We start from the raw sequence: 21,275 nt of genomic DNA on the forward strand, positions 1-21,275 counted from the left end.
AGTACATGTGCTACTCCCCCTTTCTCTCTCTCTTTCTCTCTCTCTCTCTCTCTCTCTCTCACACACACACACACACACACACACACACACACACACACACATACCACTAAATAAGCAAAAATGTAATGAAAGACATTTTAATATTTTTGTTTTGCATTTGGAAGATTTTTATAAGGATAGAATAATAACAAAGGAATAAAAATAATTACAAGGAATACATGTAAGCACTTCTTTCCATGTTATCTTGTTCCCCTTTCTCTTAGCTCTATTAGGGAGTCATTTAACACTTCTTTAAATAGTAGTAAAGGTGTTTTTTTTAAACAGTTTTTATTAGGTATTTTCTTCATTTACATCTCAAATGCTATCCTGAAAGTCTCCTATACACTCCCCCCACCCTGCTCCCCAGCCCACCCACTCCCACTTCCTGGCCCTGGCATTCCCCTGTACTGGAATACAGCATATAATCTTTGCAAGACCAAGGGCCTCTCCTCCCAATGATGGCCGACTGGGCCATGAAAGGCATTTTAAAAGGAGAAGATCAATGTATATATTTTAAATTGTGAGTGAGTCTATTAACAATAGTTGTTAAGGAAAAAATATTCCAAGGATGCCTTACTTAGATTTTTTTTTCAGAAAATATCCAGAGGTGTTCCTGTCAGTTGCAATCTCAAATTACTATGTAGGGACAAAAGCAGATAACAGTAATTCCTTAAGATATTATAATTTGAACTATTTCATCTTGGTATTTCTGACTCTGGTTTAAGTGACATTTCCACAGATACATAAATGTCCTGTGATCTGGACATATTAGTTGGTTATCAACAGGAAAGGGATGAGTGTTTTATCCCTCAGGGGTGTCTGGAAGAAATGCTTGGAACTGAGCATTGTTGCTCTGATTTTCCAGGGAGAGATTTCTTGGTATCTGATTACAGTAGGTCCCATAATATTGCCTTGGCAACTGAAGCTCAAATGGAATCTCCCTGTATCCCTCTCGCAGTATAACTGTCAATCCCATCAGGAACTTTTATCACCATGCACAGTTTAGGGACTAGCTTCACCCTGACCCCTAAGAATTACATTCTGTATTTGGGCTTGCCCATCTGCATCTCTGATGTCCTGTGAAAATATAGTCTATGAGACTTGATTTGTTTTTTAATTCATGTCTGACTCTCTAGTCACCATCCTACCTCTTTCTAAGTGACATGCAACCTTTATTATTGATTGTCAGTTACCCTTGCCTCCAGTCCCCATGACCTAGCCTTTAGGTGCTGCCTTTGTTTTCTGTTGCTATAAAAGAAAAACTAAGGCTGGATTCTTGATCAAAGAAAGGGATTTATGTACCTCATTGTTTTGGAAGCTTAAAGTGCCAGATTGGGCAGTTCCATCTGGTCAACCTCTGCAAAGATCCCCTTAATGTCATTACAACTTAATAGAGAAAGAAAGGAGGAACTAACAATGCACATAACAGGCCAGGCATATAGGCTAGCCTTGTTGTACAACAACAGCTCTGGAGAGAAGCAATTCACTTCTGGAGACTGCATTCTTCCCTTCTCAAGGCAAGTCAGTGCTCCTGTGACTTCAGTAGCTCACATCAGCCACTCCTAAAGGGTCTATCAACTCAATGTCACTCTTCTGAAGACACAAATCATTTCCAAACTACACCAGGTGTGAGGCCATTTGTGATCCTAATGTGATGCTGTCTAGGTAGCTAGTAAAGGGGAAAGTCATCAAAAAGGAATCAAGAAGAATTAGGATGGCATCCCAGCACAGTCAGGTTACACTTGGCAAGTGTGACTTTGAGTAAGGAAAAAAAAAAAAAAAAAAAGACTGTGTCATTATTCAACAAGGCCATCACCTTAGATCATTCCGACAAAATAACACAACAAACTCCTTGTTTGCTGAGATGCAGGGAAACAATAATTTCTCTGATGGTGCCATTAATGCCATGGTTACTGGCTAACCCAATTGAGATAGGCTGTTAGGTGAGACCCAAAAATAATGGGTTATGTATATATCCATGAACGTAATTATTTGCGTGCCTAAATTACATATTATTTTGTATATCCCAGCTCTCTAGGATACACCATATTCAGTACTCTAGCTAGATTTAATAAGCAATTACATAGTAATTAGCCATTAAGATTGTAGTTTCTGTCATAATACTTGGGTGGATAATATCCAATGTTTCTATATTGAAAGGAATCTTCTACTATATTTGTAGTACAGTGGAGCTAAAATGTCCTCATGCTGTGCTTTTTTTTTAATTTGGCTTTTATTCTCTTTTAAGTCAATTCTAGAAGCACCTGTGAGGAGTGATCCTTTCCAAGAAAATTGAACTAGCTCCCAGCCCCAGTCCCACCCTGCCCTCTACCACGTACTAAAATGCTTCTCTAAAATGCCCTCCCAGGCTCTAGAAATCACCTTGTCTCAAAGCAGGGTGTCAAGAACTTTCACTACATGAGGTCTTTTCCTGTTTCATGCACAAGAAAATGAGCTGGAGTACCTTCCTGTGGCACACCTGACAGTCCTTTATAGTCTTTTATTTTTTTTAATTGAGAATAGATTTTTTCTTCACATGATATATTCTGATTTGGTTTCCTCTCCCCCAACTCTTCCCAGATCCTCCCCTCCTCCTCGCACAACCAAATCCACATTCCTTCTTACAGTCTCTCATTAGGAAACAGACAGCCATCTTAAACAAAAGAAATAATAATAATAATAATAAAATAAGAGAAAATAGAAACTTGAGTTGTTTTTGAGGCCCTAAGACTTCCAAGTGACTCTGAAAAAAATCACTGTGTTCTGGGCAATGCATCCATCTGTTGGAAGGATTTTTTTTTTTTTTAAAGATTTATTTATTTTATGTATGTGAGTACACTGTAGCTGTCTTCAGACACACACCAGAAGAGGGCATCGGATCCCATTACAGATGGTTGTGAGCCACCATGTGGTTGCTGGGAATTGAACTCAGTACCAATGGAAGAGCAGTCAGTGCTCTTAACCGCTGAGCCATCTCTCCAGCGCTGTTGCAAGGATCTTAATGAACTTGTAGAGTGTTCTAAAGACTCTTGAGTCAGTGTGTGGTTTTTGAGTACATCGGCTCTCTATTGGTTCTGTTCAGATTTCTGGCTTCCTTTATGGTTCTCCTTTACTGAAAAGTTAAAAAAAAAAAAAAAAGGATGCATTCTTTCCTTCTCTTCAATAGTTCATGCTAAAAGTTACAGGCGGTCCCTCCACATTTCTAAGCCGTAGGCTATGGTGGCATCTTATTTTTGAACTCAGCGCATCTTGTTTTGTTAAATGGAGATTAAATAGTCTCTCATTGTTATCTCCCAAACAGTTTGAAGACGGCATCCTGGATGCTTGCTTGTATGTGATGGACAAAGCTGAGATGGACCTTTCTGGCAGAGGCAACCCCATCAAAGTCAGCCGAGTTGGATCAGCAATGGTAAGAGGCAGTGCTGATGACTAAATCTAGTGTGGGGGCCATTGGTGTCAGAATAGAAGTTAGTTCACAGAAAGATGTGTTACGTTTGAGTTCAGGGTGCCTGGTTGGCCTTGAATTCTTTCTTTTCCATATGCTACAAAATGAAAAATTTCAATCAGATCTATATGTGGCTCTGCTTCCAGAAGATAATAGATATCATTAAACAACTAAATATGCAATCTTTTTATCATGTTGTATATATTTATTTTATGTGTGTATGTGTATATGTGTGATCTCACACATGTGTATGACCTCAGAGGATAATTTGTGGGGGTCAGTTCTCCTTGACCATCTTATGTGTCCAGGGGATTGAACTCAGGTTGTCTGGCTTTGTGTCAGGTGCCTTTACCCACTGAGCCATCTTGACAACCCCTGAGCATCTAAGAATCTCTTGTCTGGAGATTAAGAAATGACCACAACAAAAATGTTAATGACTGTAATCAGATGACCAACCAGTCAAACACAGAATACAGATTGCTAGCTCAGACATGACTTTTCTCCATGTTTACACTTGTGGAAACAGTAAGGAAATAAATGGCTAGGGCTGGAGAGTTGATTCAATATAGAGTGTGATACCAAGTTCAATTCCCAACACTAGATCAGGAAGCCTACAAGTGGCTGTAACTTGAGCTCCAGGGGATCTGATACCCTCTGCCAGCCGCCAAGAGCATCTGTACTCATGTGTACAACACCCCAACACGTATATACAAATAACAAAAATGAATGTTGTATGAATAAATAAACACTCAGTAAAACCCTAGTTTCTTTGCAACGGGACCACACTGTAGAGCTTTACCTCTTATGATGTGGATGTTGGTTTCTCCCTGGAAATATTCTAAGATAAGTGAGCGGCTAGTCATCACTTCCATCACTTACACAAGCAAGAAAACAGGATGGTGAGAGCTTGTTGGTGATAAAGCTTTTGCCAGAACCTAGGTCCACCAACCCCACCTGTGAATGCATTCTCCCTTTCACATGAGTCACTGTAGGGGACCCCAAAACATCTGCAAGAAGGCAAGGATCAGGTTAGGAAGTTAACTAAAGGACTACCTGGTCCTAAGCTGTACTGTATCCCTCGCACTCAGACAATCATTGGTACATAATGAGCATCAAGTCTGGTTGGTCCAGGAGCACAGTATTACTCAGTTATGGTAGGCCACATTTATCTCATAGGAAGATTGAATAGAGAACATCGTTATATTGCCAATGCCTTTACATCTTCTAAAAAAAAAAAATTCTCCCTGGAAGGATTTTATCTTCAATTTTGTTTTGTGCATCTTTTGAGTCAAACAAAATCAGTTTTGTTGACACATAATTACATGGCCAGGGAAGATATAGTGTGTATATTCTGACTAGGTGCTAAAAATAGAGACTCTGACTTTATTAAGAACTGAGTTACATGGAAATTTAAGAAGTGCTGGGTCTTATAACAGGAAAGCAAAACCTAACATCTAAGGACAGCTTGGGGCTGGAGGCACAGCTTAGCGGTAAAAGCTTAGAGGGTCTCCTTAACATGTATGAAGCCCTGGGGAAGGAGTATTCAACCTCTGACTGCCAAATAATAAACATGTGTATTTAGATGCATAAAATAAATAAGTTTTGTTTTCTGATGTTATTTGCATGGTGTGATGAAAAGATAATTTAGTCCTAAAGCCTTTGGCAATCTCTGGAGAGCATCTTTGTACATCACACACCAGAACAGTTATCTACATGGAAAAGAAGCCACCCTTCTTCTTTTCTTAATTTTTAATTCTTTTTAGTTCCCCTTAGAAGCAACCATGACATGTGGCAGTGAAGAGAAGCAAGAAGAAGGAGTGATAAGATATGAACTGTCTCCCTCTTATTCATTCTAAAATAACAGTCTTCAACCTGACCTTACACACTCACTGTGCATACTTCTACCAAATGCAGAAATCACAAGCCAATCCAAATCATCACAGAGGAAAGCAAAAGGAGACAGTCTAACCCACACTGTCTGTGGCTGCCTCTGACCAGGCATAACACCAATTTAAATTGCCTCAAAATGGCATTAGCTCTAAAGAGCCTCTCTCTAAAGTTCTAATTTGGAAAATGATCATCACGGTTACACAGCCTGGAACCAGGGAGATAAAATCTGCATAGAGAATAATGTGGTTGAGGTTTGGTTTGCTTTCTGGAAGCGATGACCTTGGGTGTTAAAGGACATAGGTACTGCTCTGAGCAATTTGAAGTGATAGCTCCACTTCCCCTTGTTCCCCATGCCACTCTTCACAGAATAGAAAGTTCGATAGTTGAGAAAACCTCTTCACCCCTCTTATCCCCTTTAATCCTCAAAATAGCTTTTGTGAGTCTTTCCAAAATCTGTTCAGCTGTAGTGATTTATAAAGCTAAAACAAGGAGCCTCCAGAACTGACTAAGATGGTGATGCGTAGAAAAACAATTTTCTGATCATATAGACAGACCCTACATGATCACTGGAAACACACAGTGGGATTTCAGCATAAAGTTAAGTAAAGAACAAAGGTATATGTGAAGGGGGCAGACCTTCTTATTTCCCAGTTAAAGATTTTTCTTAAGATATGAAAAGATGCATTTGGAAGCTACAACAAGAACAGATTTGAAGCTGGATGAATCCAGCCAAAATCAGACTTCACAGTTAGATGGCCATGTTGTTCTCCTGAGCTGGCCCCAAACCTCTGATAGTTTTGTGGCCGTTTCAAATGCATCTCATCCCTAACACTGAACAGATGTGCTAGAACAGAGGTGCATGAGATGTGTAATCATTTCAGGAGGACCACACAGACTGTGCATGGATTCCAGAACATGCATATGATCTGCAAACCCTTCCAGAGGACCACGGAGTCCATGCATAGATACCAGGAGATGCATATGGCCTGCAAACTCTTCCAGAGGACTACACAAACTATATATGAATTCCATTTCATACACAATGGAGTCACTGCAGGCAGAAGCTCCTGGAAGCCATGAGGAGAAGCAGCCTAGCTCTGGCTGGAGACTTGAAGAAAGTAAAACAGGCATGAGTATAGCACAGGAGCGCATGACTGGAGCCCCAAAGACAAACTGGCTTTCTGTGGTCATGGCACATAGATTGGCAAGGAGATGGCAGGAAAATGGCTATGTATGAGGCTATAGGAACACAAAAGTGATAACAAGCTTTCAAATGATAAATAATGAGTTTGGCTTTTCAGACAACTTTCTGATGAAAATCTTTGTGGTACAGTGTATCCACCCTCAGATGGCTGCTGTACTGATAGTGTGTGCAATAAATTGCCCAATGGCATCCCTGAGCCTCTATTCAAAAATTCCATGAACACACCATAATATGCCAGCTGAAACATTGAAGAATGTCTCCAGATATGGCCAAATGTTCCTTGGTGTATAAACCCCCTAACAAAGATGGAGTCTGTGCTGAGTTTTCCTACCTATAGAATGGAGGTAACACCTTCTTCTTGCCTGCATAATAGGCTTCATTCAATTCTGTTTTCCATGCTTTGTTGAAGAGACCAGGGAAATTGTTTTGCACAGGAGGGCCTGTAGCTGTATCAGGAGATGGAGTCCTGGCTCTGGTTCTGCCGTTAGCCATGTGAATCAGGGAAGAGCACTTAAATCCAGGACATACTTCTTCCTTTTTCAAATTAAGCTTTCTCTCTTTAGCCAAACATCTGAAATTCCCATTTGCCTTAGTAAGGGCTTTATTTCTGTGAAGAGACACCATGACTATGACAACTCTTACAAAGGGAAACATTTAATTGGGGCTGGCTTACAGTTTCAGAGGTTCAGTCCATTATCATCATGGCAGGAAACATGGCAGCATCCAGGCAGACATTGCACTGGACAGCTCAGAGTTTACACCTTTACCTGAAAACAGCCAGGAGAAGACTATCTTCCACCCTGGGTGGAGCTTAAGCATAGGACTTGAAGCCTACCCTCATAGTGACTCACTTTCTCCAACAAGGCTACACCTACTTCAACAAGGCCACACCTCCTAATAGTGTCACTTCCCATGGGCCAAGCATATTCAAATGACCAAACAAACACTGTTAGCAAGATCTATTTTGTTCTTCTCATGAACATTTTCTTATTTTTTTCATTTATATATTCAGTATCTGCTCCGGTTATTTTTATTTGCTATTGCTTCCCTCTGATGAGAACACAGGGAGAATTGATAAGTATCTGGAAGTCAAGAGACACTGGTCTTTCCCAAATGAAAGAACAACCTAAACTCCTATAATCTTGCTGACTGGGGACTGAGTCTGAAATGTTATGGTCACACATGGATGAAGTTTAATTTAAAAATCACCTAAGCAACGAATGCTACGTTTTACTAATGTTATATTGTAGATTCATTTAAGAGAGAAAAGAGGGAAAACAGGAAATTAGACAAAGAATTTGTTCCAAGTTACACTTCCTTCCTTTAAAAGCCATTGTTGGCCTTGTTTCTGGTGTGACAGTACCCTCCAAGAGTCTTGATGGGAAGATTGAGGAAAAGTTAAGGATGAGCTGGACCATATGAAAAGGTATCTCACTCACCTGGCATTCAGTTGCAGCCCTATGTTTCAATGAAGCATCTGGATACAGGCTCTGAGACCCCAAAGACATAGGCTCTAAGACCCCAGAGGACATGTATTCTAAAACCCCAGAGGTCTCTGAGACCCTAACAATAAAAACATTTGTGCTGTGATGGGTTGTGGAAAGAACAGAGCAGTCCTGGAATGAGGAGACCATTGTGACAATAGCTTGTCCTTACTGCTGGTGTTTGCCTGTCAAGCCAGCTTCTAATCCATGACTGATTGGCTCTGGCACCTTCCCCAGGGGATGCAGCTACTGCTGCTGCAGTGGCCTCTCTTAGTGAAAATACCTGCCTGCTTAGTCATCATTCAAGCCCTAAATGCCCTGCCTACACACACATCATCTTTGTCTATAGAAGATCTACATCAAAATCATCTCACGGGGTCTAGAAGACTCTCCAGGGGTCTTTGAGATGAGAAAGCAGAAGCCTTTGGAAGTGATGTCATTCATTCAAGGTCATGTGGGAAATAAGTAGCTGAGCTGGAACCAGGCACTGTCCTTTCTCTCAAAACATATTGCTTCAGAGCATCTCTGCCAGCATATTATTGCCAATAGCACAATTACTGTATCAAATTGTGTGGCTGTCACCTAGAAAAGAACAAATCCCTAAGAATAAGTGGATTTCAAGAAAGGAGATAAGTGAAGAAAGGCATGAGTCAGAACATCTGAATCTGGGGTCAATGGAAAAGAGGTCCCCAAGAGGATTAGATGCCAAATGTGCTGTGGTACTAGAGATGATGACAGCAATAGTGTTGGTAATATGGTGGCAGTGATAGTGGTTACAGTGGCAGTGACAGTGATTATGGTGTTAGTGATGGTGGTGCTGGTGATGGTAATAGCAATAACCATGGTGAGTCAAGGGTGGTATTGGTAGTGACCATGATTATGGTGTTAGTGATGGTGGTGGTGGTGATGGTAATAGCGATGACCATGATGAGTCAAGGGTGGTATTGGTCGTGATGCTGTGACAGTCATGGGAATAGTGACAGTGAGGGTGAGTGTGCTTAGGGTAACAGTAGTGGTAACCATGGTGGTGGTGATATTTATGGTGACATCATAGTGATAGAGCTTAAGGTAATAGCAACAATAATGTTGAGGATGATTGTGCAGAGGATGGGAATGGTAGTGATGGTGGTGGCAATGATGTAATGGTGGCAGTGGTAGTGATATCATGGTGGTGACAATGGTGATGTGGTAGTAGTAGTGCTTATAGAAATGGGGATGGTTGGTAAGGGGATGTAAGGTGAGGATGAGGGTAGTGGTGGTGCAGATGTGTTAATGGTAGTGATCTTGGCAATAGTGATGGTGGTAATGAGGGTCATTGTGGGAACAGTAGGAATGATGGCGGGAATGGTGACAATAGTGACAGTAATGTAGTGATGCTACTGATACTGGTAAATCTCAACTCATTTATTCAGCAAGTATCTGGGCATTGAGTATGATGGTAACCCAAACAGGGTTCTTGCCCTCACAGAGCTTATACTGTCATGAAAAAGATTGACATAGAAATAGAAAGTCTGATGCAACACAGAAAATTTTCTGGTGGAAACAAGCATAGGGTCATATGGGAGCAACAACAGCAAGAACAACAAAACCTCTTCAGTTTAACTGCACTCTCATCTGGGCCTATGCAGAGTATCGAGCTATCGGGTTAAAGGATAATGGGAGTAGTTGACAAGGAGCCCTGCTGTTATTCACAGAAAGTCTTTATCCACGGTGAGTCTGCTATGCAGATGACTGGGTACCAAGTGCACTGGAGGGAAATATAGCCGGAAAGGAGCACTGAAATACATTCCTCTGGGGCCACTTGTTTTACAAGTCAGACAACATTAGGTTACCCAACTAATAGTTGTCCCATGATGTCTCAACATTTATAGTCCCTTGATCCCAGGACCCTATATTTTGATTCAATTATGTTTTTTTTAAGCTAAATTGATGAGCAATTTGAGAAGATTAAAAAGAAGAAACAAATATCAACAAAGTTACATATTTTGAATTCCAGGGCTTCACACCTCCATCAGTCCAGACGGCCCAGCCTCCCTTGAGGTGTGCACATTTATTTTTAACCATGGTCTTTTGCTAATATCGAGCTACGATGCCATCATTAATCCACATTAATGCCTTGCTCTGACTATGCCTTTAGGGAATTAACTCAAGATTGAACTTTTTCCACCAATCGATGGTCTGTGTAGTCTTTAGTGCTATTTAAAAAAAAAAAGAAAGAAAGAAAGAAAGAAAAGTTGGAACTACAGCTAGTAAATCAAACTGACCGTGCTGCAGGCAGGCCTTAGGTTCCTCGGACCTTGGAGACAACAGCATTGCAGCTCCTGATCCTCAAGTCCCCTGCCACTGTCAAGATCAACTGAAAATAAAGACTTTCTCACCTAGCCCATCTTTCTCCTCCTTTACTCTTCAATTCTTAGAATATTTTTCCATCCGTGATAAAGACACAGTTGCATCATCACTACTTTGTCATGTTGCCAAGCAACTCCACAGGGGATGGTGTTTTGTTTTGTGCTTTTCTTTCTTTCTTTCTTTCTTTCTTTCTTTCTTTCTTTCTTTCTTTCTTTCTTTTGGTTGGTTCCTTGCCTATCTTGAATGATGGCGTTATGTTGAGGAAATGTTTTACATTTTTATGCAATAAACCTCAATTACAAATATCCAGGTTACATTTTAAGATTTGCTCAAAGTAGGGAATCCCACACCTGCCCATTCCAAATAAGCCCAAAAGTCAGAAATTGATGCACAAAATCTATTCTCTGGCCATACAATCAGCCATGATATAGCCCCTAATATTTTGAGATTTGAAATTTGAATTTCTAGGTTTGAAATTTCAGATTGCTACAAGGAAAGAACCAAATTTCTCTTTGGTCTGTAAAGCATGCAAAAGCCCCTGTCTTAGACTACAGAGACTGTGGTCATTGCCCTCCACCTTCTACCACCAAAGAGCTTTTGCACACCTCTTCCTATAGTCCTTATTTCTTAAACATGCACTTACCAAAAAGCATGATAAGGTAAAAATGGCTATTTCCCCCATTCTTGTACCTCATTTGTATAGTTTCTGGTCAGTATTCCCTATGGTGGTAGAGGAAATTATTAGCAGACTGTCTGTGCATGAGCAGGGATGTGAGTCCTTACCACCTCTGAGAAGGAGGAGATAAAGATTCCATTGGTATGTTGTAAGAATCATGTCTCCATCATTCACTATTTATTTGCAAATTCACATTCTCTTGGCCATTGCTAGATAAAGGGTCCTGGAAGATGAGACTCTGACCAGAGTACTCTGCCTTCAAAGCTATCAGCTTTTATCTCCATTGCTGTAATCTATGTGCATGGTTCATGCACACGCATCAGAAAAAGCATTCTTCACTTGGAAATGGCTGGAAATGGCAAGCTCACTGATAGTTTCTGAATCCCTACAGTAAGGACACAACCAAATCAGTAGACACGCCCATGAAATACATTTTGGAGAACCTATTCATTGACATTAATGAAGAACTTTATAGCAATCCAACATGGTGAGATTCTAAACTAGAATGGAAGCTGAAGTCAAGGTTTTCCTAAAGGTAGAAGATACCAGTGGATCCAGAATGACCAGAGAAGTTTGTGTGATTCAGCCAGATCAGGACAGATCCATTCCCTACCAGACACTATGGGTCTCTCGTTGCTGGACATTTTCATTTCTGTTTATTGAAGATTTTTAACAATGACACATCAATCAGAAAGCAATGAGAAAGTACAATTTTTATCTAGCAGAAGTTATCTGCATAGCCACCTGTAAGACAATATGTCTAGTCCTCAAATAAGCAATGTGCAGATGGAGTGGGTCTGGGCATCAGAAAGTCAGTTGGCCTTATCCAAGGTCACAGCCCTGGAAGTGGACCTCTGGCTGCCTGACCCCACGGATGCAAACAGGATGTTATACATCCCTGGATGCATCCTCATCCTGTCCTCTTCTTGGGAGTAAAAATATAATTCCTGTCACCCTCTCATTCTGAATCAATTCAGGTGGGGGCAAGGAGGGACAGTGAACTGTTCAGACTTCATTTTTTTTTTCCCTCGAGGTAAAAGCCAGCAATGTAATGAAGTTTCCATTTGTGGGCAAACAGCTTGGCTTCTCAATTATCAAGGTTACATTTCTTATGCCTGTTTGTCCCATATTTTTGGAGAAAAACAGACATTTATTACAAGCTATCTCTCCAATGTGATAATCATAGTCAATCTAAATGTCTGCTTCCCCCGAATTGCTTCCTGGAATGAGTTTCAACACAGCATCTATTTTGTAATCACACAGGCTATTTCTAAAGCACGGGTGCTTGCTTTGCAGCACTCCCTCCAAGCTGTGCAGATGGAGCTGTTCTCGTCTCCTGGGACCAACATCTCCAGGACAGATGGCTACAGTGTAGCATAGCCTAGGGGTCTCTTGGGACAGATACTTTCTGCCTTCTTTATTTCCTTTTCATCTTCTTTCCTTTCTGTCTCCTTTTATATCTACCCCTTTTGTTCGAATCTTTTTTGACAACTTGTTCTACACCAGTGGTTCACCACCTGTGGGTCATGACCCCTTTGGGAACTGCATATTGGATATTTGCATTATGATTCATAACAGAGGCAAACATTACAGTTAAAATAATGAAATAAGTTGATGACTGGAGGGGGGTCACCACAACATGAGGAACTGTATTAAAGGGTCTCAGCATTAGGAAGGCTGAGAACAACTGATGTACACCAACCAGCTCCATAGCACCCAGTAGGGATACAGTGATGGAAAAGAAGACACTGGAGAACTCAGTTTCCATTTTTATCCTCATTAAGTAATTTCACACATGGTTAGTAAGAAACAGTGTGGCCAAGCCACAATCCTCAGTTACTAACACAGGAGCTAAGAATGTCCTGTAGTAGTGTAATGGTTACTATGAAAAGTAACTCTAAGTATTTACCCTTATCAGAGTGTACACACACCTCTCTCTCTCTCTCTCTCTCTCTCTCTCTCTCTCTCTCTCTCTCTCACACACACACACACACACACACACCGGTAATAATAGGTCAGTTAAGTCTTTCGTTATAGAGTTGTATAAGTTAGGGTTAGTTATATTTTTAGATTAATGAATTATATACAGTAAAAAGCATTGCTATCAAATGTATAAATATAATGTGTGACTGAGAATCATACTCAGTCCTCGAAAAATATAGATGTTTCCAGAACTTCTTTTGCCTTTCTCCTGGTTGGCCTGCACCCCAAGGACTGCTGCTGTGTGCTCTTGCACTGGATTCGACACACCTCCTCTGGAACCTCACGGAAATAGGTTCATAAAGATGGAGTAAGACTGGCTTCATTCACTCCATGAATTGTTGCATAAGTCTTTATCTTTAGGAACAGAATTTTGTTTCGTGCATTGCAACTCATCGACCCATTTGCCTGTTGATGGACCTTCTAGATGATTTCCCTTTCGGACCATTATGCAGCTGCTATGAGCATTCAAAATATGTCTTTTCAATGTTTTTTGCTAGCATATATTGATTATATGCAATAGTGGGTTCTATTTGACATCTTCCTACATGTATATGGTACAGTTTGATCATATTCATCCACACTACCTTCTCTTATCCTCCCAACTCCCACTAATTCCTTTCCTCTTTCCAAGTAGCTCCCCTTCTAGGCTCATGTCTTTCTGTGCAGGAAATGCAGGATGTGTCATCGAGGTTGTTTACAAGGGAGTGGGTAGAAGCATGTGTGTCTTATCAGCAGCTATATCACAGGAGAGTAAAAGTCTCTCTCCTCAACCATTGTCTGTGTGGAAATCCTCAGAGAGAGGTGGGACCCCATAAGGCCCTGCCCATTCCATGACAAGATGTTGGCAGTTCTACTCTTATGGAGAACGTGTGCAGGTGATTACAGCAGCCATGAGTTCAATGGTATAATGGGCATACTGTGCCTGGAAGTCTGTTCACCCACCAGCCCTGCCTTCTTCTGCCTCTTAAACTTTCCACCCATTCTTTCCTAAGGTTCTCAGAGCCTTGGAAACAATAGAAATGTTCCCTTTGGGGCTGAACATGCAACATCCATTTATTCTTGGAACTTCTGCCCAGTTATGATTCTCTGTGGTCATCATTGACCACTGCACAGAGAAGCTTCCCCGACTAAAGCAGACAACACTATTCTATAGATGTGCACAGTTATCTATAGATGGTAATGTGACAGGCACACCGTGTACATTTAGCAAAACAGCAGTAGCAGCTTCCCCATTAGCACCAGTGACCTCCACAGCCATGGGAATACCTTTTAATTGAAAATAGGTTCTTGTTTGTTTGTTTAATCCACTATATTTTGATTATGGTTTACCCTCCTCCATCACTGCCCAGATCTTTTCCCACTTTCCTTCCCACTTTCCTACCCATCCAAATTCACATCATTTTTCTCTCTCAGGCATCTAACTAACAATAACAACCACAACAATAGTAAAATAAAATAAGAATATGAAAAAACAAACAAATCAACAGAAAAAAGAACCAAAGAAAAGGCATGAAACACACATATAGACACTGGCACACACATACACATTTGCACACACAAAATTTGCATAAAATAAGATATAAAGGTGAAATATTTGTAGGGTAAAGGGGGAAATGTCTAGGCAAAGTCTCATGAGACAAAAAATACCTCCAAAAGTATCATCGATATCAGTTTGTGTTGGCCATCTACTACTGGGCATGGAAACTGCCCTTAAATGTAGTTCGTATGCCCAGTGAGACTCCATTGGAGAAGAAGGAAGTTTTGTCTTTGCCAGCAGTTATCAATTGGAGATGGATTCTGGGTTAGGAATGAACATTTGACCAGACTTACAGTACCAGTCATGAATTCCCTTCTGTGTAGCAGCCATAAATTCAATCAGAAAATGGTCCATTACCCCATAACAGGCCTGGGACTGTGGCACCTGTGGGCACATCTTGCCTGTCTAGTTAGCATCCTTACACACAAGGCCCACAGCTGAGTGGGATATTACCAGCAGTTCTCTCTCAGCAACATCCACAGGGTTAGTCAGACATAACAGTCATATGCTTCACATTCCTCCAGAAACTCACGACAGTCTACTTTTCTTGCAGGTTTTTCTGTTCTTGGTGATTTGTCAAACCTAGTGTGTTGAACATAGCTGCATCCAATTGCTGTTTTAATTTTATTTTCTCTGATGAGCAGTGAGGTGCACACTTTTCCATACACTTCTGGCCATTCATATACCTCTTTCAGTGCAATGTCTTCCCAAGTCAATGGCTGTTTGCCTGATGGGTTGTGTTATAATTACAGAGATGGAGTTGTTGTGTATATGCTCTGAAACCACTCCTTTTCTCAGATACACATAGAGGTTCTTTCCCACCAGACTATACTCTATACTTTTCTCTGTGTGTGTGTGTGTGTGTGTGTGTGTGTGTGTGTGTGTGTGTGAGAGAGAGAGAGAGAGAGAGAGAGAGAGAGAGAGAGAGAGAGAGAGAGAGAGAGAGAGAGATGCAGGGAAAGATGTGGAAGGCAGGAGGCATGCACTGTGGTCATATATGGAGTCAGTTCTCAGCTTTTATGGGGTGTCAGTAAATTCAGGTCATTCTTAAGAACTTTTAAAATATGTTTAAAGTTAAATTTTAATGTATTTATGTTTGGTTTTGTGGTACTATGGATCACATTTAGGACTTAGGAGTGTTATGTAATTGCCCTACCACCTGGACACACTGACAGCTTTAAGGAAATAGTTCTGTCTAGACCACAGGTGGATTTTTTCAAGACATAAATATATTGCCCCATGTTTCTTTTGAAATACAACTTGGGCTTTTAAATGTGGATCTATAATCCAATTTGAGGTCTTTCAATGTGGTGTGAGGTAAGATCAAAGATTTTGATTAGCCACAAATTTATCTACTTTTTTTTTCGCCAAAAACACTACTGAAAATGCTATCCTTTGTTTAAGTCTCTCATTGATGTGGTGGTTTGGTTAGAAATGGAATGACCAGATGAGGCTGGAGCAACCATAGACTCTTGTTTGTCCTTCCTTATTCCAGAACAGCCGTGTTAGTTATCAAGTTGCTATAGCAAATCATCAGATCAAAAACTCCTCATCTTGCTCTCTGTCAGTATCGTTTTGGTCATTCTCAATCCTTTGCACATTTTTAGAAATCTGTCTACTTTAAAATGTCATTGGGTCTTGGTATAGAAAGGAAATGTTACACTATTTTTTTTTTTTTTTTACTTTTTCACTTTACATTCCCACTTACCACCCCCTTTCCAACCAACCCCTCCCACCTCTTCTTCTCGTCTTAGGGGGTGGAGGTTCTTTGGGTATTCCCCCACCTTGATACCCTTGGGTATTCCCCCACCCAGTCTCTTCAAGGCTAGGTGCTTCCTCTCCCACTAAAACCAACCAAGGCATCCCAGCTAGCAGAACAGCTCCCACGTACAGGCAACAGCTTTTGGGACAGCCCCTGTTCTAGTTGTTTAGGACCCATGAATACCAAGCTGCACATCTGCTGCATATGTGCAGGGAGGCCTATGTCCAACCCATGTATGTTCTTTGGTTGGTAGTTTAAACTCTGAGAGCCTCAGGAGTATAGGTTAGTTTACTCTGTTGGTCTTCCTGTGGAGTTCCTATCCCTTCTGGGTCCTCAAGGACATGTTAAACCCTTGTGGGTAATGTCACATCCATCCACCTAGCAAAACTCCCTTAGTGTCACTTGGTAGTAGCCCTGGGAATGCAAAGTCAAGTTGAATTTCCTTCTTTTGCAAGAGGAAATCTGGTAATGGGAACAAAGATGATATGACCAATAACAGGACACCTTGTGGCAAACATGAGAGCCATGCAAAGCAAAGGGCACCATGTGAGTAGAGAAAGACCACCACAGTGACAGGGAAAAGATTTCCCATGAAACCAGCTGGCTTTTACACAAACAATAAGCATGCTTGGTAATGAAATCAAGGGGTCCAGTGGGGAAGGGCATTGCAGGAAGTCAATTCAACAATTTAACCACACCCAGGCAGAAAACAGCTAATTAGCCCCCCCTCCCCCATCATCCCATCCTAACTGTGAAATCCAAGATGGCACTTGGGTTTCTTTTCCTTCAGATAAAATGTCGACTGTGGCATTTGTAAGTGCCATAAAAACCCAAAGAGGACCAAGGTGAAGGAGCCAGGCAAAGAAAAATAGAATTCCTGCAGCTCTATTTCTTCATTCTTGGGTATATTTGCTGGGTTGCCTGCCCATGGATAATCTTTTAAGAACTTCATCTTCAGCTCATCTCCCCTCCCACCTTACCATGTAACTTGCAAAAAAAAGAAAAAAGAAAAAAAGAAAAAAGAAAAAAAAAACAGACCTACACCCAGATAAATACCCAGATAAATGGGCCTTCAGAGTCTATTTTCTACACTTGCTTTTTGGGGGTAGTCATTGAATATAAATGTATAAATGAGAAAGGAAGCAAGATACAGATCAAGAACATTATCAAGAACAGATAATGCTGTGGCCCCCACATCAACACTTGACCCTCTCTGATCCACTCTCAAAACAGTCAGTACAGTTGCTATTGAGTTTCATTGACAAAGCCCCAGGTATGTGGGACACAGGTGGTCCATTATGCTTAAGCCTGTTCACTGCAGGGTTGTAGCTGAGGATCTGTGGTTTACAAAACTTGGAAAGAGTTTGTACTAGGAATAATCTCTCTCCTTCCCAAATTTAACTTTATAGCTCTTAAGAGGGTTCGTGTTACCCCAAATGCATATTCACTGGTTTAAGGAACTGTTGGCAAGATGACATATAAAACTATTTTCTAAAAGAGTTAGAAATTCCTGGCCTTTATGAGACCATAACTTGAAACAATGAAATTTAACCAAATAAAACAGGTTTATAACAGAGAAAAGTCACCATAGCCATATAAAATATGCATACCAGAGAAGAGAAATCACTTTACATGTGCTAAAAAAGAAACAGAAAGTAAACTGTAACTGTATAAAATAGAAAATCTGGGCTACAGGGAATAGGACCCTTAAAAATGTCAAAAGTGTTCACTCGTTGGTATTGAAGTTAAGATCTGCTCAAACTTCATGGTTATCTTTCTGTCTTTTGAATGGTGCAGAAAGCAAGCTTATTCTTACTCTAGAGTGGAGGACTGCCCAGTACGATGCTAAAGGGTAGAACAGCCTACAGTCATCAGCTGTGATCCCACAGAACCAAGGATGGCCTGCCAGGGCTCCTCACAGATCACGGGTAAATAAAAGCAGCTGTGTCACTAAGAAGCCCACCCCAGCATGGCTGAGGACTCATAAAACTGCATCCTCAGAGATCCCTGCAGAACTGCACACAGCCCCACTGGTAGCTCTGAGGGAAAGGCTTTGTGAATCTTGTACCCTTTTGAGCTTCTGAAGTTTTCAAGTTCCCTTGAATATTTTTTAATCCTAGGACCTGTTCTTCTTCTCTCTAAGGCAGTGGTTCTCACTCTGTGGGTCAGGACCTTTTTGAGGGTCAAACAACCCTTTCACAGGGATTGCCTAAGACCATTGGAAATAACAGATATTTACATTACTATTCAACAGTAGCAAAATTACAGTTACAGGGTAGCCATGAAAAAATTTTATGGCCAGGAATCAACACAACTTGAAGAACTGTATTAAAAGGTTACAGCATTAGGAAGACTTAGAGCCATTGCTCTAAAGAAGAATGTTTCAACTCAGAAAGTAGCTACAGAAAATCCATATTGCCCAGCCTCCTGGCAGTCTACTTCTTCGATGGCTGAGTCTCTCTCTTCCCCACTTATAAACTGCTTCCACCCCCTCTGTAGTTGAAAAAAAAAACAGTTTAACTATTCCCTCAGACCTAAGTCATGAATTTGGACTATTAGCCACACTAGGCACCTTACGTGGCACATGATGGGAGCTTTAATCATCCAATCCCTTTCAGCTAATACTTCAAAAAACATAGCTATAATAATTAAGAAGAAATTTGTAACCAAATTTTCATTGTAGAATTAAAAAGATTTGATTGATAAATATTCTTACTTCCAGAGTCTTTTATAAATGCCTTCTCTTTGATTAAAAAAGAAAGCAAAGAAGAGAAAAGGCAATAATAAAAGTAAAAGCATCCCACTTCTTTCAAAAAGGAATCCAGGTCATTTGTAACAATTTAAAGAATAAAAGGGAAACAACTTGAAGCATTGAAGAATAGCATTCCCTTGTGTCTATATGCTGTCTGTTCCTTATCTGGTCTCCTATCAGTTATGTCAAGTCTATGCCTCCCCTCTCCTGGTCAGTGCTACAGTGAAGATGAGCTGAGATGTCTCTTTGACCTAATGATGTCAATACTTTGAGAAACATACCCGGAAGCAGATTGATGCCCTGGGTAGTCATTCTCTCAGGAGCTTCCATCCTGCCACCCAATGGCTGTGCTAATTCACATCCCACCAACACTGTAACGGAGTTCCCAGAACAACCTGCAGACAGCCACTCCAGTGAAGAGTCCCCTCCCGTCCCCTCCCCTCCCCTCCCCTCCCCTCCCCTCCCCTCCCCTCCCCTCCCCTCCCCTCCCCTCCCCTCCCCTCCCCACCATTATTTAATGTTTCTGCTTGGCCTTTCAGTCCCTTATCAGACATATGGTTTTCAAATGCTCACACAATCCATAGGTTGTCTCTTCAGGCTTGTGAGTCTTAAGTTCTGTGTGGCTTACTGATATATGATACCTAGTTGCCCTACCTGTCTTTGTTGAACCAAGTCTTTTGTATGGAAAGTTTCCTTTGCAGCTATGCATATATATGGATTTATTTTTGTGTTCTTTGCTGTGCTCCATTGATCCATTTGTTTGTATTTATACCAAATGGCATCATACTATTTTAAGAAGTCTGTTTAATTATACTTAAATTCTATTTCATTATATTAAATCTTACTTTTAGCAGGAGAAAACTACTGAATTGTACATAACAGAAAACTTCAAATAAAAGTCTCCCCATAACAGATATTTCCTGACAGATTCTTCCAAAATTAGTTCAAATTATGAAACCAACTAGACATAAAATAATTATGTACTTTTAAATTATATTTTAATTTTAGATGGTTTCAATTAACTATGAGAGACCAACACACTGAGAGTTTTCTTTCCTCTTCTCCCTTGACTCTTTTATCGCATTTCTTGTATAGTCAGTTTTGGTCCTCCACTTCAAAGCTTCTCAGCTCATTTTGTAGCTATAGCTCTGAAGGATGCTCAACTCTATTTTTGATGGACTTTATGACTCGTACATTCTCTGAGATCCTTCATGACTGATATTTAATGTTGCTTGGCTTTTTTTCTAGTGCAGCTTGGCTCTGCCTAACATCCTTCAGACACCTATCTCTCAGGACTGTGTGAATAGGAACTGACACTATTGTCGCTGAATGGTATTGGAGAGAAATCCGAAGACAGCCTGATTCCCTCCATTTTTGCTGAGTGGCTCTATTTTTGTCTAGAGGACCAAGCAATCTTTTCTTTATTCAAAATTTCAATGGATTGTGAGTTCTAGGTTAGGGGCCTGGGTCAAACCATGGACTACGAATGACTCTCAGTGTAGAGTCAATGCTCTCTTGATAAAGCCAAAGGCTCTAGGGTGTGGTCATACCTTTGGTTTCATTTTGAGGGTTCCCTACTTTAAGGACACTACTTATCTTTGCGTTGTATCAGCTGTGCCCTGGAGCTTTTAGCATCTCTGCAACAATGTCTGTCTTTTTCATTAATATTTTTTGATTATCGCATTCACACTCAATGTCATTTATTTGCTTTTAACACTGTCAACTCTGTATCTCAAAGTTGATGATGCATCATTGTTTCTGAAATGATGTTGTTTGGTCATCCATTTGTCCTTTAGGTCAGCGATCTCATTATAGATTGTGAGAAAATGCTTCGTGCTCCTTAGTTTTCTTCTATGTGTGAGCATTGCCTTTTCTTCCATCCTCCCTATTTACTAGGTCTCGTGTTCTTCTGTTTTTATGTTATTTATGCACAATTCTTCTTTTGGTATTTTATTTGCTCTGAAGTTCACCGAGAGACTGGATCAGGGATGAGCCAAGACTGGAGCGAAGGAAATGACCTGAGGAGAGGGGTCACCTTTCTTAGTGTGCTATGTTCTGCTCCTTTGTTTAGGGTTCCATCAGTTTTCATGCAGAGCATTGGCACCAACTAAAATCTCTCCCATGAAGTCACACTCTTAGGCTTTCTGTCCATAT

The 21,275-nt window shown here is 40.7% G+C and overlaps 1 protein-coding gene across 2 annotated transcripts in view; it reads left to right on the plus strand.

Annotated features, from left to right (window-relative positions):
* Positions 1 to 21,275, plus strand: part of F13a1 (coagulation factor XIII A chain) — a 187,084-nt gene that overhangs the window by 80,721 nt on the left and 85,088 nt on the right. For both annotated transcript variants that reach the window (XM_029484978.2, XM_021180809.3), the window contains exon 6: positions 3,341 to 3,448. In XM_029484978.2, coding sequence (XP_029340838.1) covers positions 3,341 to 3,448 — 108 coding nt within the window. The remainder of the gene's footprint in view (positions 1 to 3,340; positions 3,449 to 21,275) is intronic.

This window comes from Mus caroli, unplaced genomic scaffold, assembly GCF_978045245.1.
Source record: "Mus caroli unplaced genomic scaffold, Mus_caroli_1 scaffold_15, whole genome shotgun sequence".
Classification (NCBI taxonomy): domain Eukaryota; kingdom Metazoa; phylum Chordata; class Mammalia; order Rodentia; family Muridae; genus Mus; species Mus caroli.